This window comes from Acomys minous, assembly GCF_964271855.1.
Source record: "Acomys minous genome assembly, chromosome: 4".
Classification (NCBI taxonomy): Eukaryota; Metazoa; Chordata; class Mammalia; order Rodentia; family Muridae; genus Acomys; species Acomys minous.
In genome coordinates this window covers 117,284,942-117,312,586 of record NC_140486.1, presented here as the reverse complement: position 1 = coordinate 117,312,586, position 27,645 = coordinate 117,284,942, and the positions used below count along the sequence as shown (strand labels likewise).

The 27,645-nt window shown below is 46.8% G+C and overlaps 2 protein-coding genes across 2 annotated transcripts in view; one reads left to right on the top strand and one right to left on the bottom strand.

The window, feature by feature from the left end:
* Nucleotides 1-1,700: 1,700 nt before the first annotated feature.
* Nucleotides 1,701-27,627, bottom strand: PPP1R7 (protein phosphatase 1 regulatory subunit 7). Its single transcript, XM_084778361.1, has 10 exons — nucleotides 27,472-27,627; nucleotides 25,143-25,271; nucleotides 20,836-20,891; nucleotides 19,151-19,216; nucleotides 18,525-18,655; nucleotides 17,758-17,920; nucleotides 14,501-14,617; nucleotides 11,869-11,973; nucleotides 7,667-7,753; nucleotides 1,701-2,080 (listed from the first exon to the last, which is right to left on the bottom strand). Exons 1-10 carry the CDS (start codon nucleotides 27,521-27,523, stop codon nucleotides 1,904-1,906), a joined length of 1,083 nt encoding a protein of 360 aa, XP_084634487.1. The 5' UTR covers nucleotides 27,524-27,627; the 3' UTR covers nucleotides 1,701-1,903.
* Nucleotides 25,278-27,645, top strand: part of PASK (PAS domain containing serine/threonine kinase) — a 44,146-nt gene continuing 41,778 nt past the window's right edge. The window contains exon 1 of the mRNA XM_084778344.1: nucleotides 25,278-25,761. The gene's annotated coding sequence lies outside the window, so the exon portion shown is untranslated. The remainder of the gene's footprint in view (nucleotides 25,762-27,645) is intronic.

Genomic DNA, 27,645 nt, shown 5'->3' with positions numbered 1-27,645 from the left:
TCTATTGTTTAGGACTTCTGCATTTATATGCTTAGGTAAAAGCAGTGTTTTCATTTTTGTACTGTATTTGTCAAGATTTTTAGTAGGGGCATTTTCTTTTTTTCTTTTTTTTTTTTTTTTGGTTTTTCGAGACAGGGTCTCTCTGTGCAGCCTTGGCCGTCCTGGACTCACTTTGTAGACCAGGCTGGCCTCGAACTCACAGTGATCCACCTACCTCTGCCTCCCGAGTGCTGGGATTAAAGGCGTGTGCCACCACGCCCGGCTAGTAGGGGCATTTTCTACTCAACATAATTGGGAACTTCCAACCAGTTCTAGACTCTGGAGATTCTTCCTGGTACCTAGAACTGTTTTAAAGAATAACTTTTTGACATTTCTTCCTAATTCCAGAATTTAAATTCATTGGAGACATTTCCCCTGCACATTCTATTTAACTGTTAGGATTTTCCTACTGTCGGCTTTGGTGCCTGTTGCTCCCTCTATATTACTTCCGTCTACACACTCTACAGAAGCCACATTGTGTGGGGCTTCTGTGAATGGCTGCAGTAAGGACACCTACATCTCAGTCTTGTGCATCTAAAATGTTTTCTCTTTTTCGCAGACATGAATGGCGCTTAGTACAATCCCAGGGCTTTGGCACAATGTTCTCTGAGCTGCATGCTGCTTCACCCAACACTCCTTGCTAAGAGTTTACTTCTTGATGGAGATGCTGCACAGTCAGACCATACAGTTTATTTTGGTGAGAATTAGAATCAGGAAATGGATGTTAAATCCCATGTAACCACTTTGAAATTACAAACTCCTGGGTAGTTGGCCAACTGGTAGCTTGGGCACATGCTTCACAGCTCAAGGCAGGCTACCCCCCAATATCGGGCAGAGTCTAGAGCAGTGTTTTCCAGAACCTTCTGTGATGGAAATGGGACACCTTCCATGAGATGTGGCCTCTGAGTAGATCAAGTGTGAGCACAACTAAGGAGATAAATAAACCCAATGGACTTAGCTATGAACAGTAATTGCCACCTGTGGCAGTCAGTGGGCCCCATCTTGGACAGTGTACAAGTAGAACCCTAGAAGCTGAGGGGTCTTTGGTGACCATATTTAGTCCTTACTGTGTGAGAGAGGAAATCTGAGGCGCAGAGGGAAGACAATGCTCTTGTAGCATTAGATTCATGCCCTAGGAGTTTGCTCATAGAAATTTCATCTAAATAAGGCCAGAGGATCATGGGTGAGACTAGGAGGCAATGTGAGGAGTGACCAGTGGCCAAGAGCTTAGTTATGTATGTTTTTGAGAATCACTGAGGTTCAACTTGGCTGGGTGATATGGAGTGAGGCTCTCCATAGTTCAGCTTTTACCAAGTGGGAACAAGGTTACACAGCGCCCAACATGCTCAGTCAGTGCTCATGATGGAAGGGCTCTGCTGATTACAGCTTCGGGGATTAGACCATCTTTTACTCAAAATTTCTAAAATACACTTTTTCCTTTTCAAAATTGGCAAAGAAAGATTTTTTTCTTTCCAAAATTGGTTTGAAAGACTCTCAAGTGTGCTGCTGTGGGTAACGACTACTTACGCCCTGCAAATTGGCTTGATGGCCTGCTGGGGCAGCCCAGAGTGGCCACCACGCTAAGGACATAGAAAGGAATAACAAATGGCTGTAACACGTCCTGAATTCTCTCCATGGCCACAATAACCGTCACCAATTCACCAGGAAGACCTCGCGGCAAGATTTAATAGTGTTGGCATCTCCAAATGGTGTGTGGCAGCACAGGCCAGGTGCCACCAGTGCCTTGTTATTGCCATTGGGTTGTGACTGTTGGTGTAGTGACGACTTCAGGAGCAACAGGTAGATTAAAAAACCGTAGCTGGGAAGTTCTTTTGCAAAGAGGGGCCAGGTGAAGAGCAAGGACTCAGAACCTGACGAACGTGGCGTCGATCTGCCGCACGGAGGGCAGGGCCAGCATGACCTTCCGCCGGTACTGAGGGTCCTTCTGCAGGGGGTTGCGCTCCAGGTACACGGTCTCCAGGCTCCTGGCACCCTTTAGCTCATCAAGGTCACTCCAGCTCTCTAGGAGATTGTCATTCATCTGAGAGAACACATGTGGGAAAAGCCTTCAGAGATGAGCTCTGCCTCCTATGTCCCGGGATCCCCAGATATAAGGCAGGAGACATTAAAACACTCTATATCCTTTCTTATCCAAGTCCCTTACAGATCCTTCCATCACCACTTGGCACTTCCTGGCTGTCTTTTAGCATCACTGTGAAAACCTGTACCTGCTCACATACTCACTAGAGTCACACTGCTGCGACAAGGGCTCCATCTAAATAAACTAAGTTTCTTAGAGGAGAGCTGAAGCAGTCCTGGCTGCACACTCATCTCACCAACTGCTGCCAAGCTGAGGCTGTGCTGACGGTAAGAGCCCACTAGAAGCTGCTCTACTCCAAGCATGCCTCCTAGACCACCCCTGTGGTATATTTCTGAGGATGTTTTCACTGCTAGCTAGCTCTTGTACACAAAGGCCATCCATGGCTGACCAGCACTGCCAACGCCCCATGAGGAATAGTGGGCTGGGGCCTGCGCTGTAGGATTCAGTCTCATCTCTGGCAGCCCATCTGGAAGGGGTGTGGCTGGCAGGAGAATGCACTCCCTTCTCACATGTGCGATTAGGATGAGACTGAGCTGCTTGGTTTCCACACTGTCCAACAGATGTGTGTAGCTTCATGTTGGAATCAAGACCTTGGGTGAGAACCTAGAGAACTAGGTAAAACTGTCCAAACCCACTTTCCAGTTTCACTAAGAGCTGAGGCAGAGGCTTGGCAAGGACACCTTTAGCAAAACAGCCACCTAGGTGTGTGGCCCAAGGTATGCTAGCAAATGTTTAACCAACAGCTTGTTCAATGGAACAGAGAAAAATCATGACTAGTTGAGCATGCTACTTTCCGTGGTGTAGATAGTACGGATGACTTAGCATCAACATGATGTCACTAACTGTAGCTGTTAGGGGTGTGCACAATTGGCTACTCATGTCATTTAGGCTGGATATAGATTCCTGCACTATGGTTTGAAGACAGAAACTAAATGGCAGGGCATGCTACTATGTCAGCAGCCCAAACAGTGTAGCCAGTCTACCGTCCAACTTTGGGACTCTGACTACAGCCCCGTTTTGCCTACGCAGAGTCAGAAGTCACGTCTGCAGATGCTTCAGGTCGCAGGGTCCGTGTCAAGCAGCTGCAGGAAGAAGCAGGGCACCGCTGGAGAAGTGACCTCGCTAGTCTGAGAACTTGGCATGGCAGAGCTGGGGGAGCATAAGCTAAGGTGACACACATTAGGACACGGGGAGAGTGTGCATGTGAAGCAGAAGAGAAATAGAGCTACAGCCAGGTAAAAAAGGGTCACTGGGTGAGAATGCAGTGGATGAGGCATCCTAAGACACAGGACTAAGAGCTCTCAGGCACTTGCCCCAAGACTCTACTGTTCACAGGGTGCGGCAAGCACCATTTCTTTTGGATTTGAAGCACCTAGTGAGTATAGGTCTTGGGAGTATTGCATCTCCAGCACTGATGATTCATGAGGCCCTATCCTGTGTGAAGCCCTGAAGAACGCTGGGATTTGGCAGAGTGGTGATGTCCATGAGGAAAGGCAGGGAGGAGATGGGCTATACAACAGTGACAGGCAGTGAGGGGAATCATGGGGCTTTGTAGAAATTTGACTTTTATTCTTAAACGGGATGGGAGTCCAATACAGGTTTTGCTCTAGAAGGCTCTCTGCCCCTCCCCCTGTTTATGTCTTTTAATAATTAACCTATATATAATAAACATACAGAATCCTTCATAAATTTGCATGGGGGCCATGCTCATCTCTGTATTGTTCAAATGTAGAATATATGTGGCCACAGCAAGCACAAGGATCTTATCTGGAGCATATAATATTGTGCTCCAAGTCAGAAGGTAACCTAAACAGTACAGGAAAGGATGCTGGTGGTTGGACCAGGTGGCGGCAGCAGAGGTGGGAAGAGACGGGGGCTTTGGATTGGATGTATTTTGAAGGAGGAAGCAAGTACTTAGATGTGAGTGGGTCTGGTCCACAGGAAAGGGGAAGTAGTATAGGAGATGCCAAGACTTCTGGTCTGAAGATCTGGATGGATAGAATCATTTTCCACCGAGGTTGAGCCAAATGGAGGGACTGCGGGGACAACCCATGATCTCAGGCTTGGACCTGTTCTGTTTGGGTGATGGCTCAACACATGAGCAGACAGCTGGATCCAGGAAAAACACTGAGCTAGAAAGAGAAACTTGGCTGCCAGGAGCAGAGTGGTGACATTTAAAACTGTGAGACTGGCTAGGGCTGCCAAGGAGAGGGGAAAATGAAGACGCGAGAGCACTCCTGTGGGAGCAAAATAGAAGAGGAAGAAGCAAAAACAGCCAAGAAGGACTTAGGTGATAGGAGAACTGAGGCCAGTCCCTGCCTGTCTGTTTTGAGAAATGTACAGGAATCAAATATATTTGTTGAGAGGTGGGAGAAAGATGAGTGGAAAGATGTTAGATCTAGAATGTGTCCACTAGCAGAATGGAATTCAAAGCGACGTATAAAGGACAAAGTATGGACACTGACCCCCTGGAATGGATGTTGGCCATCAAGCCATGCTGGTGGCTGAATGCTGAACTGCTGTGGGCTCATGAAGAGCCCTATTGTTACCACCTAAACAGGGCAAGTCCAAGCCTGAGATTAGGAGCCCCGCTCTCGTGCCCCTCCACCTGGCTGGCTCAACTTCAGTAGATAAAGGTCCCCCCTGTAGCCAGGCTAGATAAGGGCTGGCTGTGAAGGGGAACTGAGAGGGGACAATGCAAGGGAAGAAGGGAGGCCAAGATGAAATGAGGCCAATGAGCCTGAAGTTCACAGTAAAGAGTATGAAGACAAGGAAGTCAAGGAACTGAGATGTTAGGTCACTGGGAAAACCATCTACGAGGATGCTGGCATCACCAGTAATTTAGATAGAAAAAGCAGTGTCAGAGAGAATGAACTGTTTTCAGAGAAGAGGCAGTAGCTGCATGTGGGGGTAGTGTCTGAGAGCTGGCAGCATGCATGGTGCCAGGCAGGTGTGCCACCAGGCTGCTTCTGAGCGATTGAGAACACAGGGCAGCACTCCTGAGAGGCCCAGTGGGTGAGGCCAGCACAGGTACATACAGAGAAGAGAAGCAACTGATGCAATCACTTGCTGTAACATAGGTAGGCAATGATGACCACTGGAGTAGGTGTTAGCAGCAAGCAGGCTGCTGCACCAGCTTCTCCTTCCCTGCTCTAGATTTTGGCCAGCACGTCTCCTTTTCTAGCAGGAAGGGAGCCCTGGGAGACCCATGCCACCGCTCCTAGGTCCAGACTGTAACAGTGGAATACTTCAAGTAGCCTGCAGATGTTTAGTTTCATAATACCCAACATAGCAGAAGTTACTAGTCATATAAAGAAAGAATGACAAAGAAACCTAAAAACCTCATGAGAAGAGAAATCAAATCTACAAGAAACAGAACAATAGAGTCTGGAGCAATGACTTAGGCTAAGAGCAAGTGCTGTTCGTGTCATGCCTCAGCGTGGGTCCCAGTGGCTGTTATCAGGTGACACACACCCTCCTGTAACTCCAGCTCTAAAAATCCAATCTTCTAGCCTCCAGTGCATAATTCATACACACATGCGCACGCGCATGTGCGCGCGCACACACACACCCTAAAAAATATCTTTTTTTTTTTGGTTTTTTTTTTTTTTTTTTTTTTTTTTGGTTTTTCCGAGACAGGGTTTCTCTGTGTAGCCTTGGCTGTCCTGGACTCACTTCGTAGACCAGGCTGGCCTCGAACTCACAGCGATCCACCTGCCTCTGCCTCCCGAGTGCTGGGATTAAAGGCGTGCGCCACCACGCCCGGCTCCCCTAAAAAATATCTTAATAGCCGGGCATGGTGGCACATGCCTGTAATCCCAGCACTCAGGAGGCAGAGGCAGGCGGATCTCTGTGAGTTTGAGGCCTACAATGTCAGCCTGGTCTACAACGCCAGGGCTTTTTCTGTGTAATAGCCCTGGCTGTCTGGCCTTGAACTCCACACTATGCTCTTTTAAATTGTGAGACAAAAATGAATCTTTTTCCTCTTAAGTTGCCTTTCTCAGTTACCTTGTCAAGAGATGTAACTAGGGCTGCAGAGGTGGCTCACTATTTAAGAGTGCTTGCTGCATAATAATGGAATCTGTATCCTATGTAACAAGACAGGTATCCTGCATGTGTATGTAACCCCCGCTCCAAAGGAGAAGGAGATGGGGCAGGGGTTAAATCACTGGGGCCTGTTAGTTTCCAGCCTAGCTGAGTGAGAAAATGTCAGACCCAGGCTCAGGGGAAAAAATCTGCCTCAAATAAATACGCAGAGGAAGACAGAGGAGGGCAAAGATACCCTCTTCTTGCCTCTGTGCCACCCAAAGGCATTCATCCATACACATATGTACTATAAAGATAAGCAAACACAAATACATAAACCTTTAAAAACATAAGTAGCTAATTAATGAGCTTAAGCGCAGACTGTATTACAGAAGGGAAAACAGTATCTTGAAGATAGAGCTTATAAGAAAATCATATAAACTGAGGCTCAGCCAGAGCAAAGCCCCAGGACAGTAGAGGGAAGAGATGAGCAGCAGATATGCTATGATCTAACTATCAAAGCACTAACACATGTATACTTACAGCTTTAGAAGAAACTCAGGGCTGGGAGGGGCTAGACAAATTTTAGACGAAAAAAATTTATCTTGTGTATTTCACAAAAAGTATAAATTTACAGATTTAAAAAGGTGAGCCATAAGCTGGGCATGGTGGCGCACACCTTTAATTCCAGCACTTGGGAGGCAGAGGCAGGCAGATGGCTATGAGTTCAAAGCTAGCTTGGTCTACAAAGTAAGTCTAGGCTAGCCATGGCTACACAGAGAAATCCTGTCTCAAGGGGGGGGGGGGAAAGCAAAGCTGAGCCATGGTGGTGCATGCCTTTAATCCCAGCACTTAGGAGGTGAAGGCAGGTGGATCTCTGTGATGCAAGCCTGGTCTACGTAGAGTTCCAGAATAGTCAGGGCTACATAGAGAGACCTTACTCAAAAAAAAAAAAAAAAAAAAAAAAAAAAAAAAAAAAAAAAAAAAAAAAAGAAAGAAAGAAAGAAAGAAAAGAAAAGAAAAGAAAAATATTGTATGCTTATAATACTATACTAAAATGAAGGTGGACTCTGGTGCTCCTGATTTGATCACTGCTCCTTGGCAGAGAGGCCCTGTGGGAACACAGAGGAAGGGGATGAGGCTATCCAGATGAAAGCTGATAGGCTGTCGTCAGATGGTGAGGGAGAAGGACAGGGTGGAAGGAGGAGGGAAGGTGGGAACAGGAAGATAAGAGTGAGGGGATAACAATCGGGATGTAATGTGAAAAAATTATAATAGAATAAAATTTTAAAGAGAGGAAAATAACGAAGGTGGGGATGGTAACATGGTTCAGTGGATGAAAACACTTGCTAATAACTTGAGTTTGCTCCCCAGAACATGTGCATGAGTCACTGCATCAAGGCTTCCAGCACTGGCAGACTTGCATTCATTCACATGTTTTGCTCAATGGGACTCATTGATCCAAAGACAGATTCTAATCCTACTAAGTTTAAAACTTACCCAGAATTCTTGCAGTTCTGTTAGATGGCTGATATTTTCAATCTTTTTTATTCTGTTTGATGCAATGTCCAACATGGTGAGTTTGTTCTAAAATAAGAAAATATTTTTCTGGATTACTGAAGATTCAGAACAGCATACAACCACATGCAACAGTGTGGAGCTGAGCTGAAGGTTTCAGGCGAGTCATCTTTTCTGCCTTGGGTTGGCTCTGATAACCCAGGCTGATTCCACTTACTCACTCCCTGCAGCTTCTCCAGTTGCACCTGATTCAGTGTTTCTGCTCAAAGCCTCCTGAAACTCTCATTGCCCCTGAAATCCGCATCAGTCTGAAGGCCCCACAACCACAGGGGACCCCAGTGAGAGGTGGCCCTGAGCTTTGAAGAAGGAATAATAATTGCCGCAGTGTGTCTTTAGTACTTACCACGAAGACATATGCAGTGCCAAATAACCCTTTCTTCAGTGAGGCTAAGATGCGCTAGGCAAACAGTAGAGGTGGGAGTAACACAGAGAGCTTCTTAGACAAAGCTACCTAGGGGAATGGCAGGAAGGCCTAGGTGTTGACAAGGGGCAGTGTCATGCCTGCTGGGACTTAGAAATGATGGCAACACGCACAAAAGGAACCTTAGCAACTAAGGGTGGTGTCTGTGGATACCATGTATCCTACAGGACACAGCATTGTGTTCTGTTTTTGTTGTCTTTTTCTTTCAGTTTTTCAAGACAGGGTCTCTCTCTGTAGCCCCTACTGTCCTGGGACTTGCTTTGTAGACCAGGCTGGACTTGAAATCACAGAGATCCACCTGCCTCTGTGTCCTGAGTGCTGGGATTCAAGGTGGGCACCATCACTACCCTGCTCACAGTATTGTGTTTTATGACTAAAAGTACACGTCAGATGTTGCCTGAAACATACCAGCTCAGCTTAACTTCAAAAGATTATAGTTTGAAGATTCAACAGAAAAACAATTTCATGGTGAAAATTAAGTCTACTGTAGCTTACACTGCTTGCCAATGCTTTGTAACAAACCACTGGTCTACCTTCCCTAGACTCCACGGGAGTCTTGCACTGGCCGGGAACCTGCCAACAGTCCTTCTCCTTCTGCCCTCAAGACCTCCCAGCACTTTAGGCTCATGGTCCCTGTTTTCTACTGCATTTATGGTATCTTGATTCCAAATCTTTCCAAGTTTATTTTTTGTTTCTTTTTTTCTTTTCCCTGAGACGGGATTTCTCTGTGTAGTCTTGGCTGTCCTGGACTTGCTTTGAACTCACAGAGATCCTCCTGCTTCTACCGAGCTGAGTGCTGGGATTACAAGCATGTCCACCATGCCCAGTTCTTTCCATGTTTTAGTGGAAATTAAAAAAGAAAACAAATTCAAACAGCCAGTAGCTATTGATTAAAATATGTCACAACTGAATCGGGCGTTTAATCCCAGCACTGGGGAGGCAGAGGCAGTTGGATTGCTGTGAGTTCCAGGCCAGCTTGGTCTACAAAACGAGATCAGGACAGCCATGGCTACACAGAGAAACCCCGTCTGTTCATCTGGGCTTCCCAGTCCCTTGAAGGTTCCATAATACCACCCTACCTGCCTCCACACCCAACAAAAGCATCACCCAAACACAAGACTCATATGCCAGAAGCACTGAGTCAAGATTTGCACAGGTATAAGAGTGTGACCTTCATCATGTTACTTGGTCCCTGTAACATGTCTTATACATGGGAGAGGCAGCTCCTTCTCACCATCTTATCCTTAGCCTCATCTGTTCCCAAGGCTCTAAGCGCTAGTATTCCTATCCAACAGCAATCCAGGGAGGTTCAGAGTCAAAAGGGCCATAAGACAGCTCTATGTGGGAAGGGAGTACAGGGGACAGAACACACCTACTAATAGCAGTTATCCCCAGGACTTTGTGATGGTTCTGTGTGTTCACACTGTATCCAAGACTGCAAACTAGCAAACAGAAGTCCAACTACAAAGGCTCAGCAGGGAAGAGGGCTGGTGGTAGACACTGGCCTCCAGGACTGGCCCTAACCTTTCTAATCTGAGGTGTAGTTGTATACTCAAGACCCTTCTGTGTGTGAGCAAGATTTGAGTGCTAGCAAGAACTTGCTTTTTTTTTAATTAAACAAAACAACAGGGTGGGCCAGGCCATTTACAGACACCACAGGTCATGGCTTCCCATGATAGGAAGTAACACCCAGAACAAACATTTAGGTTAATAAAGGGAAAAGCTTAGGGGACAGACACATTAGACAGGTGCCTTGGGATGTTGAAAGAGCATCTGATAAGTGGGAGAGTGAGTCTGTGTGTCACTTTTTCTCCCACCATGAATATAAATTCCTGATTAAGAGATAAAACTTGGGCTGGGTGTGAGAGTGCACACCTTTAATCCCAGCACTCAGGAGGCAGGGGCAGGTGAATCTCTGAGTTCAAGGTCAGCCCGTTCTATAGAGTGAGTTCTAGGACAGCCAGGACTACATAGAAAAACCCCAGTCTCAAAAAGAGAAGGCGTGGGGGGGGGGGGACAGGGGAGAGGAGAAGAGAGGGAGGCAGAGGGAGAAGAAGAGGGAGAGAATAAAAATTGGGACATTAGGCTGGCGGGGGTGGTGCTCGCCTTTAATCCCAGCACTCAGGAGGCAGAGGTAGGTGGATCCCTGTGAGTTTGAGGCCAACCGGTCTACAAAGTGAGTCCAGGACAGCCAAGGCTATACAGAGAAACCTTGTCTCAAGAGAGGGGGAGGGGGGAAGGGGACATTAGGTAAATATTTTATCATTAGTGAAATAAAATCTGAAAGACTGTCACATTTGACCATGGTAAACATTACAATGACATAGTTACTGCAAAAAACCAGTATTTTTGTTTTGTTTTAGAAGCCCAGGAGTGATATGAAGTTTAACCAAGATTGAGATATAACACGCCCTAGGTAGGATTCTATACTCATACTGTACCATGAGGGAACTACAATGCAGATGTTGTGTTGGTCTCTCAGTGGGGGCTGTCACCTGTGGGGAGCAGGGGCACTGGTGCTGTCAGTGTGTGACCCTACCCAGCCCCACGCTTTTTGAAGGCCCCATGCTCCAGCAGCTGCCTCCATCTACCCTTGTAACTCTCATTCATACCACAGAAGTACATATCTTGCTTGAACTGTACATGTGTGCTTAAGACGGAGTCTGATGCTACCAGGCTAGCCTTCACTTACTATGGAGTCAAGGTTAGACCTGAACTTCTCTGATTCTTGTTTTACCATTCAAGTGCTGTGGTTATGGGTGTGTGCTACCACACCTGGCTTCACATGCTGGCTAAATCCTTAGAGGAAGGTTACCAAACTGCTGCATAGACAAGTTCTGGCTTTTCCAAAAATTCTTATATATGTGATGTTAAAACCCAAAACAAGGGTTTTCCTCCAATATGATGTCACTGATGTGACCCAGTTCTGGACTGGGGCACAGAGGGCAAAGGAGCCTGTGATGAGATCTGATGAACGATGCTTCCCAGAACAAAAACCTGACCCAATCTTGCTACACTTGCTGTCAATTTAGCAAAACCAGCTAGCCAGCCAACAAACCAACCAACCAACCAAATAAACAAAAATGTTCCCCACAAACAAAATAAAATTACCCCAGTAAAATTGAACAAGAAAAAATTATTTTGTATTGAATCATGCTTGGAGGAAAAACAGCTGGGTCCAAGGGCAACTCTAAGTATGAGAGGCTCTCCCTGAATGGGAAGCTGTAAGTTGGTGGAAGAGTGGAACAGGCTGCTGAAAGGCAGTTGGGAGGAGTCCTTCAGTATGCTGGACTCCAGGATAGGGGCAGGGCAGCAAGAGCTGAGCTCACCCTGTAGCCTTTGCAGGCTGGGAGTAGGGGCTGAGGCAGAGCAGGAAGCTCAGTGGCCACGAAAAATGGGAAGGACAGAGCTGAGGATACTTGTGTTAGCTATCTGTGTGAGACACAGGGCAGGTAAGGATTTTTCAAAGCACCCAAAGGCCTAGAATACCGGCAGATGTGCAGTGAGCAGTCCTAGAGGGTGTTTGTGATACCTGACAACTCACAAGGCAGCCGTGATGTGACATGTTGGCCCTTTGACTCATTGGTACAGAGGGACCTTAGCTCACATCCTGAGGCCAGGCCTGGAGGGCAGTGGATACCAGCACCCACCCTTTCCTCTCCACCTCCCTTTATCTCCCTCAGACAGACCATTGGGCTCTTACGTTGTTCTCCAGGCCTTCGATAACCTCGATGCCATTGTGGCTGAGGTATAGTTCCCGCAGGTTCACCAAGCTCTGCAGACCCTCAATCTTTGTTAGCCGGTTGCTCTGCCAAAGAGAGTTAAGAAGTGTCAAGCCTGGGGCTGAGGAGATGGTTCGGTTGTTAAAACATGTGCCACTCAAGCTTGAGGACCCAAGTTGGATTCCCAGAAATCACATAAATGGCAGGTTGAGTGTGGTGGTTTGCCTGTAATTCCAGCAAAAGCCACCAGGTCAGTTAGCTCTGGTTTGACTGAGAGACCCCCTCTATGAGGAAGTTGGAAGTGATCAAGGATGATTCCCAACTTCAAGCTGGGACCTCCACATGCATGTATACAATACACAAGATAGTCATATCACATACACAAAAATGTTAAAAAAGAAAGGCTGTCTGCTACATAGGTGGGAACACATAGTTCTAGAAATGAAGCTTCCTATTTATCCTGAAGATTCCTAAAAACAGGGGTTTCATGTAAAATGTGTTGGGGGGTGGGGATAGGGTGGAAACGGTTCAGTGGTTAAGACCACTGGCTGTTCTTCCAGAGGACCTGGGCTGCTCACAATCATCTGTAGCTCCAGTCCTGGGGGATCTGATGCCTTTTTCTGGCCTCCAAGGGCACCAAGTACACATGTGGCACACTGACATACACTTAGGCAAAACATCCACACATATAAAATAAAAACTTTACAATGCTCTCTCTCTCTCTTTTTTTTTCCCCCAAGACAGGGTTTCTCTGTGTAATAGCCTTGGCTGTCCTGGACTCACTTTGTAGACCAGGCTGGTCTTGAACTCACAGCGATCCACCTGCCTCTGCCTCCCGAGTGCTGGGATTAAAGGCATGCGCCACCACGCCTGGCTACAATGTTTTTGAATGGGAGTTAGAGAAGAGGATTAACATTTTGGGTCTGCTGTACATGGTTAAAATTCACACAGTTTTTTTTTTTATATGAAAATCTCACTTTTAAAAGATGTATTTTCATAAGGTTTACTTGAAGTAATTAAAAAAAATATTATCTTGTGTGTGTATGTGCACATGCCCATGCCGTGGTGGGCACATGGGGTCAGGGGACAACTTGTGGAGTCAGTTTGCTCCTCATGTGGGTTTGCGCTCAGGCGGTCAGTTTTGGTGGCAGAAGTCGTCGTCTTCTTCTTCTTCTTCTTTTGTTTTTGTTTTTGTTTTTTTTTCAGAGACAGGGCTTCTTTTGTAGTCCTGTCCTCTTTGTAGACAAGGCTGGCTTCCAACTCACAGAGCCCACCTGACTCTGCCTCCCAGCTGCTGTGATGAAAGGTGTGCACCACCACACCCGGTGTGGTGCAGGAGTCTTTACCTGCACTGCCGTATCACTGGACCACTGAATGAATTTAACAATTTTATATTTTTGGTTGTGAGCCTAGCTTTTAGAGCAATCTCTCCAGCCCTGAATGTAATAATGTAAAGATGTCCAAAGTATAATGAAAACATCTTTTATATTTTGTGTATGAGTATTCTGTCTGCACGTACAACTGTGCACCATGTGCATGCCCAGTGCCGAGGCCAGAAGGGGGTGATGGAGCTGCCATGTGGGCACTGAGGCGAGGTTCTCTGGAACAGAAGCCAGTGTTCCCAACTGCTGAGGCTTCTCTCCAGCCCTCCTCAAAGTATCATGTTTAAAAAAGATACATATGCATAATATATATCCTAAGCTTGATATACCTATATATACATATATATGTCTGTATCTCAATTAGAGAACAACTGGCAGGAAGTCTGTTCTCTCCACTATATGGGACCTGAGGAATTGAACTCAGGTCATCAGGCTTGACAACAAGCACCTTTACTCACTGGGCCATCTCTCTTTTGTTTTGAAACAACCAAATTTTCAGTTTTTTAGCGTTTCATACAACTCAATTATAGTTTAAGATTATCTTTTTCAAAGCAGACTATGAGACATCTATTTTACTCAGTCTAAGAGGTTTCCTGTGCAGGCTGTCAGTGGGCCCCGCCAAACCGGCATCCCAGCATACCCAGTGGTATCTCCCCTCTACCCTTAAGGTCTGATTCTACTAACTGCTGCCCCCACCCTCCACCCCTAAAAAAAAAAACCCTTAAAAAACAACAATAACAGGTCTCTGTGTAATAGCCCTGGTTGTCCTGGACTTGCTTTATATACCAGAGATCCACCTGCCTCTGCCTTTCCAAGTTCTGGGATTACAGGCGTATGCCACTACTGCCTGGATAAAAAGTGAAATTCTTTTGTTTTTTGTTTTTCAAGACAAGGTTTCTCTATGAAGCCTTGGCTGTCCTGGACTCACTCTGTAGACCAGGCTGGCCTCGAACCCACAGAAATCCACCTGCCTCTGCCTCCCGAGTGCTGGGATTAAAGGTGTGCACCACACCTGGCCAAAAGTGAAATTCTTAAAAGGTAAATTATATAAAAGGAAGGGAATTTTAGTTTATAGGGTATGTGTATATGCAGTCTGTGGCTTCTAATGTTTCCCTCATCTACTGACTGTGAAACAGTATGGATCATGAACAAACTAAAGGAATAAAACCAGGTTGTGAGGTGGGTCTGGCCCCATGGGAATGAGGCGCTGGGAGCTGGTAAGATCCAGTACCTGCATGCTGAGAACTGTCAGGTTGGTAAGTGCATCCAGGTTCTGAAGTTTTGTAATTTTGTTTTTCCCCAGAAACAAGCTCTCCAAGTTGGTTAACGTGTCGATATTTTCAATTGCCTGCGAAACAGATGGGACATCAAGTGAAATGCTTGCTGTGGTCTTGAAACATGTACCAAGTAAGGTGCCTAGAGCACAAGACAATCCAGTCTTTGTGCTATCTGCACTGTTAATTTCAATGAACTCTCTTAAATACACAGTATGACGGAGGAAATGATGGATGACTGAAGACTGAGTCCCGGCTCCTTTCCAACTCTTTACACTTTATTCCTTTTTGGTCTTTCAAGACAAGGTTTCTCTGTGCATCACTGGCTGTCCTCCCAAGGCATGTCACTAACACCCCGCCAACTCTCATGCTTTCAAAGAGATCTACAATATCTGAGTCTCAGAAGCTGGCTAATTTCTACACTGTCTCTGAGACTGCATTCCTCTACCTATGCTTTTCCTTGCTGCAGTCTTGTCTTCTTAGCCCTAGCTCTTGAAGAACTGTGGGAAGGAGTGTAAGCTTTGGCACAGGTGAAAGCAGTCTTGGCGGGCTTTGCCCTTGGACACACCATGGATACCCCGAGATTAACCTTGAGACAGACTGGGTGGAGCCATCCTGGGTCTGGAATTCAGGAAGCAGACAGGGGACTCCACCCGGATTATTGTGTTTCTAGTCGACCCTCGATGGGAGGAGTCCTGCCCTTGCATGTGAGAGACAGACAGGCAGAGAGGACGAAATGGGCAGCAGGTTCAGAGCATGTGGATCAGGAAAAGGATCAGCGAACAGGCTGGACCAGGGCGCAGGGCCAGAGACACCTAGGGACCCATCCCGTGGAACAGATACCGGAAGGTTCATTCTTGTTTCCCTTTAATCTTTTTTCTCTCTTTTGTAAGATAATTAGGTTGTATAATAAAGTTTAATTGTTAAGAAACAGAACCAACAAAGAACCATAAGGATAGCCACACAGTGTGGTACAGTACTTGCAAATACCAAATGGAGAGTGCTCTCAACATGAGGTGGGCAGTAACATCCATGTAAATACCTTCCTCAGGCACTAACCAAGGAGGTGAGGACAGGCACAGCACACTGATACAATGATGTCAAAATTAGGCTCATATAGCCTTAGACTGACCAAGCCCTCTTCTGCCTTGCAGATCCTCTTCCAATATTGGCACCTATATGACCTTGGAGGTTCCCCTCCATCAGGTATAAGACACTTTTCCCAGTAGCTGGGTGTGGTGGTATATGCCTTTAATTCCAGTACCCGGAGATTTCTGTGAACTCCAGGCCAGTCTGGGCTACATAGTAAGTGAGACCCTATCTCAAAAACAAAAACAACAAAAAAAAGTATTTAAGTTTTGTTTCTGAGCCAGGCGTAGTGGTGCATGCCTTTAATCTCAGCACTCAGGAGGCAGAGGCAGGTGGATCTCTGTGAGTTCGAGGCCAGCCTGGTCTACAAAGTCAGTCTAGGACAGGTAAGGCTACACAGAGAAACCCTGTCTCAAAAAACCAAACCAAAACCAAAAAGTTTTGTTTCTGTGTTCCACTACATCACTTTTTTTTTTTTTTTTTTTTTGGTAACAAGGAGGGCCCAAGGGAGGATGCTTGAATCTCACTCAGAATGGGAAATAAAATAATCTGAAGTAGATGGAGGGATGGAACTGGGTAAGAGAAGGAGCGGGAGGGGAGCAGGTGTGCGGAGAGGAGGGGGAAGAGGACTGGGAGAAAGGCTATCTGTGTGGGGGCGTCCCTGGGATGGGGGAGGTTCCCAGGGGTCTATGGGAGTGACCCTTGCTGAGACAGGGAATACAGAGCCTGAAGCCACCACCTCCTATAGCCAGGTGGGCTTTCCAGTGGAGGGAGGGGACATCAACCCACTTATACCTTTGACCCTTCATTTGACCTGCCTACAAGAAGTGTAGAGATAAAGATGGAGCAGAGATTGAGGGAATGGCCAACCAACGTCTGGCCCAATTTGAGACCCACTGCATGGGAGAGTCAACCCGACACTGTTAATGATACTCTGCTATGCTTGTAGACAGGAGCCTAGCATAGCTGTCCCCGAGAGGCTCCACCCAGCAGCTGATGGAAACAGAAGCAGAGACCCATGGCCAAACAACAGGTGGAGTTTGGGAAGTCTTGTGTACCTAACCCTGAGTGGAAGGAAGGACTGAGGGAGCCAGAGGGGTCAAGGACACCACAAAAAGACCTACAGATTCAATTAATCTGGGCCTATGGCGGCTCACAGAGACTGAACCACCAACCAAAGAGCATGCCTGGGCTGGACTGAGGCCCCCTGCACACATGTAGCAGACGCACAGCTTGTTCATGTGGCTCCCTAATAACTGGGAGTGGGGTGTTTTTGTATTGCCTGCCTTTGGATCCCCTTCCCCTAGCTGGGAGCCTTGTCTGGCCTCAGTGGGAAAAGACGGATTTAATCTTGCTTAGACTTGCTGTGTCAAGGTAGGCTGGTAGCATGGGTGGGGCTACCCCTCTGAGAAGAGGACTTGGGGGGAGGGAAGGAGCTGCAATCATGCTGTAAGGTGATTAAAAAAAAAATTAAAAAAAAAAAAAAAAGGGACTCTGAGGCAGTGGTGGCACACACCATTAATCCCAACCCTCTGGAGGCAGAGGCAGGTATATCTCTGAGTTTGAGGCCAGTCTACACAAAGAAGCCCTGTCTCAAACAAACAAACCAAGCCTCTCATTTCCATTCTGACTCTTGTTTTCTAGGTCAAATGGGTCTTGACCAGCAAATCAGATCTTGCCAGAGGACATGTTTAGGGGATGAAGGGGCGACCTGGCGTTCTGGGACATTTCAACAGCAAGATAGTTGCTTATCACATGACACATCACTGCAAGTGACCACCCTCTTAGGTGTGGGAAACATCTCAGATGCAGATGGAGGAAACCCACTATGAGCAGGTTTTAGAAGAAAGCCTGGGTGTGGAGCACAGCTAGGACTGGCTTGGCACAGAGCAGGATCTAGGTAAAGAGCCAATGAAAGCTAGCTACCAGACTGGACCAGTTGGTGTGAGCACGGCTCTTAATATTGGCGTGCAGTTAGCATTTTTCCATAACAAGTGTTGCCCTGCTTCCTCTAAACAATATGAATGTAAGAAAAACTCAGCCAAGCACACACCCTATGTAACACTGAAGATTGTACAGCCCAGTGAGATGTTCCCAAGACATGGTAAGTGTGACCTGTACCTACCCGGATCCGGTTAGACCCCAGCTCCAGCATTTGCAGTTGATGTAAGCTGCTTATGTTCTCAATTTTATTGATTTTATTGTTAACCAAGAAGAGTTTTTTCAGCTGTGTCAGTTTGTCAATCCCTTCAATGTTCCTCAGCAAATTAAAAGAAATATCTAGAACCCTGGAAAGAAGCAAAGTATTTCTTGAACAAACAGACTGTACAGGAGTTGGATTCCCACTTAGAGGGAAGGGTATCTGCCCCCAAGATCTGCAGTCACTAGGAGGTGAGATCTGACCATGGCCCCACTACCCAGGCTCACACTGGAGCTGTCCTGTGGGATCATGAGGCAGCCTCCTATGGGCTCACTTTAAAGAGCATAAACCAGGCACCTGTGTATACTACTGTACTAGTTCCAGCCGAGCAGTGCTGGAAGCTGAGCATGTGGTGCATGTCTGTAAGACAGCACTAGAGAAGGGGGAGGCATGAGGGTCAAAGTTCAACATCATCCTCAACTTGGCTCCATGAAATTTTATCTCAACAACAAAACAAAACAAAATCCAGTACAAACAAAGGCTGAGGTTCAGCTAAGGCTATGGCTAAATGAAGCTGACTCTTTTAGTCCCAGCCTTCAATGCTAATGGCATGTATGAAGCTCTTGCTCCCACTTGGGAGCCCTAGCACGGGACAGGACCTAGTACAGAGCAGCCCTTGAAGACTAAGACCAGGCAGTGGGCAGGCTCTGGGGAACCTACCCATCCCATTTTCTCCGGGTCCCCCTACTCACTCCAATTCTGTCAGTGCGTCAAGATTCTCAATCTTCTTGATCTGATTATCATAGAGATCCAGTTCTCGAAGACTCTGCAATTCCTCCAGGTTCTCAATGCATTTAATTAAGTTTTGACGAAGACAAAGTGACTGGAGGGTAGGAAGAGGACTGGCATTGGCAAAGGAGAACACAGGACATTCACCCCCTCCCCCACAAACACACACACCAGGGGCTGTTTTAGGCTTTAGGAAGCAGGTGAGTTAGATGGGGTAGGAAGCTGGAGTTGCCCTACTGTGCTTGAGGACAGGCACAGGCTTGAGCACAACTGTTGGGGAAGGGAGGCTCTGTGTGTTGGAGTGTAGGACAAGTCCTGGCAGTTGAAGGAACCTTTACCAGGCTCCATCTTGAGAAGCAAACTTAACTGGAGTGAGCTAGGGACAGGAGACTCTGCAGGTGCTCACCAAGGCAGCCTCAGCGCCCAGACAGGCTTATGCTCTCCAAATACAGGAAAACTGCTGTCCCACTCAGAACAGAGATATGAGAATACGGGCCAGTACCACTCACAGCATAGGAACGAGGACTGTGCACACTCTCCAGGTAAATGTCACCAAGTCACCTTGTGTGAAAGGACAGATCCCTCTCACCTTCACTTTCTTTAGGACCTCAAAGCCTTCAATCTTTCCAATTCGATAGTGATTCAGATCAACATCCTGAAACATAAAAGAATCTTGCTCAGACTCACCAGAGTTCCTAGAGACCTGGCAGGAGATGCTTAGGAGAGTGCCCAGTGGGGAGTGGGGCGGGCAGTGTGATACTAATACATCCACTTGTGACTGGCAGATGACCGTGACACAGGGAAGATCACCAGGCAGACGTTCTTTGGGGCAGCTATGATTTTAGTATATTAGTTTTATGTCAAACTGGTCAGTGCGAATTCAATCCCCTAGTAACTGGACGGACGGACACACACACACACACACACACACACAAACGCACGGTTTTCCAAAACTTGGGGTTGTGAGGATCCCATCATTAACATGATCACTGGTCTCATGAAACTAACTAATAAGTCAAAAGCATCTCATTTGGTTAAACAGAAATAGATTTCAACTGCTGGTATTAAAAATAAAAATAAGCTGGGTGTGGTAGTACACACCTGTAATCTCAGCAGTTAGGGAGGCAGAGGCAGGTGGATCTCAGTGAGTTTGAGGCCAGCCTGGTCTACAAAGCGAGTCCAGGACAGCCAAGGTTACACAGAAAAACCATTTCTTGGGGGTGGAGGGGAGAGACTGATGCACCAAACAAGGACCATGCATGGAGAGGACCTAGGCCCCTGCTCAGATGTATCTGATATGCAGCTCAGTCTCCACATGGGTCCCCTAGTAAGGGGAGCAGGGGCTGTCTCTGCCATGGACTCTGTTGCCTGCTCTTTGATCACTTCCCCTTGGTGGGGTGCCTTACCAGGCCACAGAGGGAAAGGATTAAGGCAGCCTTGATGAGACTTGATAGGCTGGGGTCAGTTGGTAGGGGAGGAGGGCTCCCCTTCTCTGAGGAATACAGGAAAGGCACGGGAGGGGGGATTAGGGAGGGAGAGTGGGACAGGTAGGAGACAAGGGAGGGGCCTATGATGGGTTGTAAAATGAATAAATTAAAAGAAAAATAGGGGCTGGAGAGATAGCTCAGTGGTTAAGAGCACTGTCTGCTTTTCCAGAGGACCTGGGTTCAATTCCTAGCACCTACATGGCAGCTCACAATTGTCTGTAATTCCAGGTCCAAGAGATCTGACACCTTGCCCCACATCAATGCACATAAAATAAAATTAATAAATTATTAAAAAAAAATTTTAAAACGGCCGGGCATGGTGGCGCACGTCTTTAATTCCAGTACTCGGGAGGCAGAGGCAGGCAGATTGCTGTGAGTTCGAGGCTAGCCTGGTCTACAAAGTGAGTCCAGGACAGCCAAGGCTACACAGAGAAACCCTGTCTCGAAAAACAAAACAAAACAAAACAAAACAAAATTAACAACAACAACAAAAAAGTAAAAATACATGAAACCAACCCAATCAAGGGAAGCTTATGTGTCACTAATCTGTCACCTTTATAAAAGATAAGCACTAATTCTCCTAGTGGGGCGCAGACTTTAATCCCAGCACTCAGGAAGGCAGAGGTGGGTGGATCTGAGTTCGAGGCGAGCCTGGGAGTCCAGGACAGCCAAGGCCACACAGAGAAGTTGGGGGGAGGGGGAAGGCGGGGGTGGGGGTGGGAGAAAAGCTAATGGTTAGGGTTGTCTGTAGCCATGCCCCAAGGCTGGGTCAGGCAGGCAGCATCACCTCTGCATCTCTGTCCAGGCTGATGGTTTCCATATCCACTGCCAGCTCATGTTCCTCTAGAAAGAAAAGAAAAAAAAAGAACAACTGTTTATCAGAGTCAGTAGCCACAGGTTTTAGTAAAGAGTTGCCACTTTGCTCCAGGCCTGGAGAAGTCTGGCTAATTCAAATGCAGGGGACACGAGACATGAGAAAGGCGACAGCAAGGTCTCCAGCCCATGTGCGCCTCTGAGCCTCCCCACATCCCAGTGCAGCTTTATCATCTGGTGGGAAGGGGGTGGGGGGCAGCTGCCTGCGTCTTGGTGACCTAGTCAGGCCTGCTCACTGCTGGGAAACATTGCCCTCACAACGGCTGTTGCCTTCTTGGGACCCCTAGAGTGGCGCTGCCAAGCAGCCTATCTACCCATGGACTCTCTCCCTTTTGTTTGTGGCAATAAATTGAGACACTTGAATACAGATCACGTGGCGAACATTACATGTTCTAGGATGTGCCTTTTATTGCTTTGGAAAGTGGCCCAGCATCTACAGATGCTTCTCTGACAGAGAGGGAAACAAAATGAAGCAGAGCTCAACAGACAGGATCAAAGAGCTTTAGTGAATAATTTAAGTGCACTTCTCAACTGGAAGCCTGGTGAACTAATTCCAGCAGAGAAGCCATTTGGACTTCATGAGCTATAAACTGCTTCCTGCTGCAGCGGAGAGCCTCATACGAACAGACCCTTGATTTCATCTCACCAGAACCTGATTAATTACGATGTTGAAAGAACTAAGACTCACCGAAATGCAAATATATGTGCACATATTCCCCATAACACTTTGAGAGTAAAAGCATTTCCCCCACCATCAAAGTGTTACCCACTTTTCCCAGTGATCTTATAATTTCTTTCCTTAGTTTGCACCAACTGGTATCCAAATAAACCTATTATTTTGACTGGATTCCTGCTACCCCACCCCCCCTTTTAGACAGGGTCTCATTGTGTAGCTCAGGCTGGTCTGGAACTTTCTATGTTCATTTTATGTCCATGGATGCTTTGTCTGCATGTATACCTATCCATCACTTGCAAGGCCTGTAGAGGCCTGCAGGTCTAGCCTTCCCCTGAAACTAGAGTTACAAGGTGTGGTGAACCCGTGTCCTCTGCATGAGCAGCCAGTACTCTCAACCACTAAGTGTTGGAGTGATCTTTTTTTATGTACCATGTAAAGACTGTCTTTATATTATTCAAATGCTGATTTTTGTACCCAGAGTGTTGAGCACAGGCCAGACTTTGATATTGTCATTTTTATGAAGCATATCCTGCCTCAGGATTTTGTAAGCATTGTTCTCCGTCACTTCCTGATTGGCTGAATAAAGAGCTGAAGAGCCTATAGCAAAGTTATGAGAGGCAGGACTTCCGGGCAGAGATAGGTACTCTGGGAAGAAGTAGTTGCAGGAGAATTCGCCAGCCAGAAAGGAAGGAAGAAGCAGTGCCAGGACTAGGGGCTGAGAGGGAATGAACTACGTCGCAGACATGGATTAATATAAATGGGTTACTTTAAAGTTATAAGAGGTAGCTGGGAACAAGAGTAAGCTAAAGTCAAAGCTATTATAAATATGTCTCCGTGTCATTATTTGGAGCTAGGCAGGCACAGAAAGGCCATACAGTTTTAACTAAGCTATCTCTCCAGTCCTTGGCCTTGAATTTTTAATCCCCGTTTCAGATTCCCAGCTGCTGGGATGACAGACATGTACCAGCATGCCTCACTTCATTGTTTCATAGACGGAGTTTCTCCTAAGATCCTTTTTATCTTGAAAAATTTTTTATAGGAAGGAAACAGAGCAGGCTGGCCTCGAACTCACAGCAATCCACCTGCCTCTGCCTCCCAAGTGCTGGGATTAAGGGCTTGAAGTCGTATTTTTTTAGACTGGGGGCAGGAACACAGCTCAGCTTCAGAGTGCTTAAGGGCCTGGGTTTAATCCCTAACACTAAAAAAAAAAAAAAAAAAAAAAAAAAAAAAAAGGAGTGGGGGGGGGGAAGGAGGCTGGGAGACAGCTTAGTGAAGTGCTTGTAGAAGCACAGGGTCTGAGTTAGATCTCTGGAACCCACATAAAAAAGCTGAGCATGGGGTGCACTTGTAATGCCAGCACTTGAGGCGTCAAACCATTCTGGCCTGCTTGCTGCAGTCAGTCCAGCCTAAACGGCAATTTCCAGGGCAGTAAGAGACAAAGTAAATACTGCCCGAGGAACAACACTGAGACTGTCTTCTGGCACACTTGCTCAAATACCTACCTGAACACACATACACTTCACCACACACACACACACACAAAGTTAAGAAATATAAGAAAGTAAAGACTGACATGTTAGAATGTGTTTTGCTGAGACTCAGGTAAAAACAAGCACGAACAGTTCCAGTTTCTCCAAGGACTAAAAATGCATGCCCCCAGAGAATACTACATGCTCTAGTCATCTGGAGGTTAAGAGCATGGACTTCAAGCTGGGCTCTAGCTCAGCTGGCCTGCCCTGCAGTGGGGCTTTCTGGCTGCCATTGGACTCTCCTCACCTAGCACACGTTAGGGTCCTCTCACAATCATATTGCTGGCCAGGAAACGAAGCTCAGGACCATGCTGCTCTAACTTCCAAGTCTTCTAGGTTGCCTGTATTTCAGTGGCACAGATTTCAGCCCTTCCGTGACTGTCAATGGTGATGACAAAGCCCATTTGCTTTATCCACCCACATCACCTCCAGATATCAGCTCTGAAGTTCCAAACTAACTGTGGCGGGGGACTTTTGTGGTAAGCTCCTTTTTGCCTTAAAATTTGGTTACCATAGTTACTAATCATCTTTGCTGGCACACAGTGCACAATGCTATTTTAAAAGAGTAACTCTTTTTATAAATTTATTTTTATAAAGGTAATGCATAATTGTGAATACCTGAAAAATCCATACAGATCTGGAAAATATAAAAGGCAGAATTTTTTATTAAGCCTATTGTTAAAAAGAGAGCCTCAACTGGGCACGGTAAAGCACACCTTTATTCCCAGCACTGGGGAGGGCAGAGGCAGGTGGATCTCTGTGAGTTTGAGGCCAGCCTGGGCTACAAAGAGAGTTCCAGGACAGCTAGGGCTATTACACAGAGAAACCTTGTCTCGGAAAACAACAACAACAACGAGCCTCAGCAATGCTAATATGTTTTCTCTTTAAGGAGGTAAAACTAAATACTCATCATTTTTGGCTTTTCTGAGACAGGGGTTCTTGCTTTGTAGACCAGGCTGGCCTTGAGCTCACAATGATCCACCTGCCTCTGCTTCCCTAAGTGCTGGGATTACAGATGTGTGCTACCACCACCTGGCTGTATTTTTAATTTATTTATTTAAATTTTATGTGCATTGGTGTTCTACCTGCATGTATATATGTGTGAGCATGTCAGATCTTGGGGTAACAGACAGTTGTGAACTGCCATGTGGGTGCTGGGAATTGAACCTGAGTCCTTTGGAAGAGCAGTCAGTGTTTTTAACAGCTGAGGCATCGCTCCAGCCCCTTAAAAGTCATATTTTAAGAAGCATATTACTTAGAAATTTATATCTCCCTACAGGCCTAACAATTCAGCTGGGGCATTTTCCTGTGTTCATATGATTTCTCCCATTCTTTTCCATGTAAACTAATTTTTTAAGCAAACACACAGGTATAGGCCATTACTGAGGAGGATATAAAACTACCATAGAAAGCTATTCGGCTTCAAATGGAGTGGTTATCTTAACATCTGTGCTTGTGACAAGGGCATTCTCAGGTCTATATAAATGCAGAGGTGGACACAGGCACGGTAGCACACACCCACAATCCTAGCATTGAGAAGGCAGAGGCAGGCAGATATGAGTTCAAGGGCAGCTTGTTTTATATAATGGTTTTAAGACCAACCAGGGCTACATAGTGAGACTCTGCTTCAAAGAAATCAGAAATGGTTCCTCATCACAGAGGAGGCATAGCAGTCGTCCACCATGCTCTCTTCATAATGTGCTTCTTGAGTAAAGGATTGAAAAATACTTTTCTGGCTCTGTTCTAAGTGACACACTAGAGCCAACATCATCAGTAGTAGTACTGTCCCTTCAGCAGAAATGGAGCCACTGTACTCATAAATGTAAACCAATCATTCGCTGAGGCAGCACCCCAGGGAGCAGGCTGCCCTCGGCTAGCATGCCCAGTTGCCCAATCTACTGAGGACCTTTGAGGAACACAGTAACAGCCATGAGGAGACATCACGTGCAAAGAGCAGCAGTCTTCAACAGCACATTTCCCCCCTTTGGTGAGCTCGAGGTTAACTAAGCCCAGTACCTTCTGGGTCCTCTGGCCCCCGGTCTACTCCATCCTTCAGGCTCTGCTCGCTGAGGTCTGCCACGATGCCAGTGCCGTGCTTCTTCCCTTCCTCATCACCTGACTCTTCAGATTCAACCCGCCTGTCAACTGAACCCACACACATCAATGAGAATTCACTTCATGTGACAATTCAAGGAACATAGAAGAGATAAACACCAGTTCTAAGTCAGCAAGACTTCCTTCTGAAATAGTTGAATTCAGTTTATGAACACTTGGATGTCTCCTACATCCCAACACTAAGACACAGAGGCAGGAACTGGGAGGCCACACAATGAACATGTTGTAAAGAATGGTCAAGTGTTCTGAATTCTGGGTCATCTGTGATCAGAAACACTAATGGCACCACTTAGTGAAGTACCTTCCAGGCATGGCTCACATTGGACCTTATGTCCACAAGAGGGGACCACTGTCAACTTCCTGCCACATACCTTGATGCTCACTATCCATTTGGTCAAGAAAACTGGCTCAATTTACAGCGCCACATTCTGAAAGAAATCAAGACTAGCTAAAATCAGACTATGGGCAGGGAGGAGCTCTAATGAAAATGAGAACGTGTCAATAGCGACAAATATTCAAGGTAAACTGCTGATGTTAAATGACCACAGGACAGACAGCGATGCTAATGGAGTTATGAACAAAGCAACAATGAAATGTGGCTTTGGCAAATGATCTTCCTTTCTAAACCTCAATAATTTGTATCTGTAGAAGCGATTTAGTAGAGTGCCTCCTCCTGTAAGGACTGAATGAGAAAGGGCGATAGAGTGGCTCTGGGTATGATAAAGATAGCAAAGCGGCACTGAAATCTATCAAGAGGAAGGTTTGAGTTAAAGTATTAGCAGTGATAAAGTGTCAAAACATGGAGATCAGCTGGGTATGGTGGCGCACGCCTGTAACCCCAGCACTCTGGGAGGCAGAGATGGGCAGATCAATGTGAGTTCGAGGCCAGTCTGGTCTACAAAGCGAGACCAGGACAGCCAAGGCTACAGAGAAACCCTGTCTTGAAAAACCAAAATAAAACCAAACCCAACAGAAAAGAACAAAACAAAACCTCCAAAAAGACATAGGGCTAAAGAAACAGAAGTGTCAGCTGGTAATGACATGTGTGGGAGTGGAGGAGAGAGAAGCCTGGCTTTTGTATTTGCCCTTTACTGAGGAGAGGGGTGTACTGGAGGAAGGAAGCCGAGGCTGGGAAGAAGCATTGCCTTGCTTAGTAAAGATTCAAGTGTTAAATGAAACAAACAAACAAACACACACACACACAAACAAGAAACCCCACCTCTAGCATGACTCTCTTCAAGGCTCTCCAAAAGCTTTTCTGGGCAGCCTTGTGGCTCTTCCCAACCCCATTGCATATGACTGTTAATTCAGGTCACTTTTCCATACTCCTTGGCTTTTTTCTGGGTTTCCTTTTTCTGGCATGATACTGGTCTTCCTCACCTGATTTTTCAAGGCCCAACTCAGGGCAGCATCACCACTCTCAAACTCCCTCGTCCTTTCCTCCACCGCCCCCATCCCTTAATCTGCAACCCCCTTCCCAAGCATTCTTCTCAGAGAAGTTGAGCAACCCTCACCAAGATAGAGGAGTCTTTCAAAGGCATTAAAGACCCGCCTGAGGCTGCCATGGGTAGCGTAAATACATACACGAGTATGTATATATTTTCCATGCATGTAACAATTATGTACACAACTGCGTACAACGCTATATATTTTTATATGTATATGATGATAGTCAACGAATCCAATGAAAAAAGGGAGAAAGTTGGATTTACTCCATTCGAGACTGAACGCCTAGAAAATAAGACACCGCCTTGTAAACTCAATCTCCGGAGCTCCTTGTTACCCATCCCTCTGCCACAACCTATTCGCCTCCAGAGCAGATTCTTTTCCATCTATGCCGCGTGAACAAACTGTAGACTTTCCAGGTCCCCATGCCTGAAGCCTCAGTTTCCCAATGTGCTGACTGAGGATCGTCCCCCGCCCCACTGCCTGTCAATCTCGGAGCTTTGAGACTAGGTGGCCATAGCAGCGGCTTTCTCGTCCGTACCCCCCATCCCTGGGCGGGCTCGCGCCACGTTGTTCCCGGGGCTCTGGTCCTTCTGAAGGCTGCCGCCCTCGGGCCGGGGCTCCCAGGCTCCGGGGCTCCGAGCCTCCCCCTCCCTGTCCGGTCCGGTTGGCAGCTGTCAGAGCTCCGTGGCTGCGGCCGGAGTCCGAGTTCCAATCCGGCCAGAGGCCGTGCCTGCCCAGCCCCCAGCTCGCCGCTCCCCGGTCGCCCGCAGGGGCCGCTCACCCTCCATCATCTCCTGCGACTGTTGCTGCCCCGCGCCGCGCTCCGTCGCCATATTGGCTGCTCTTTCCCTTTCCGGAATCCGTCGCCTCAGGCCATGGACCAATCAAAACTCCAGGCCCAGCCGGCCAGCCAATAGACCCAACCATAGAAGCGCGAGCTGACACGCCTGCGTGG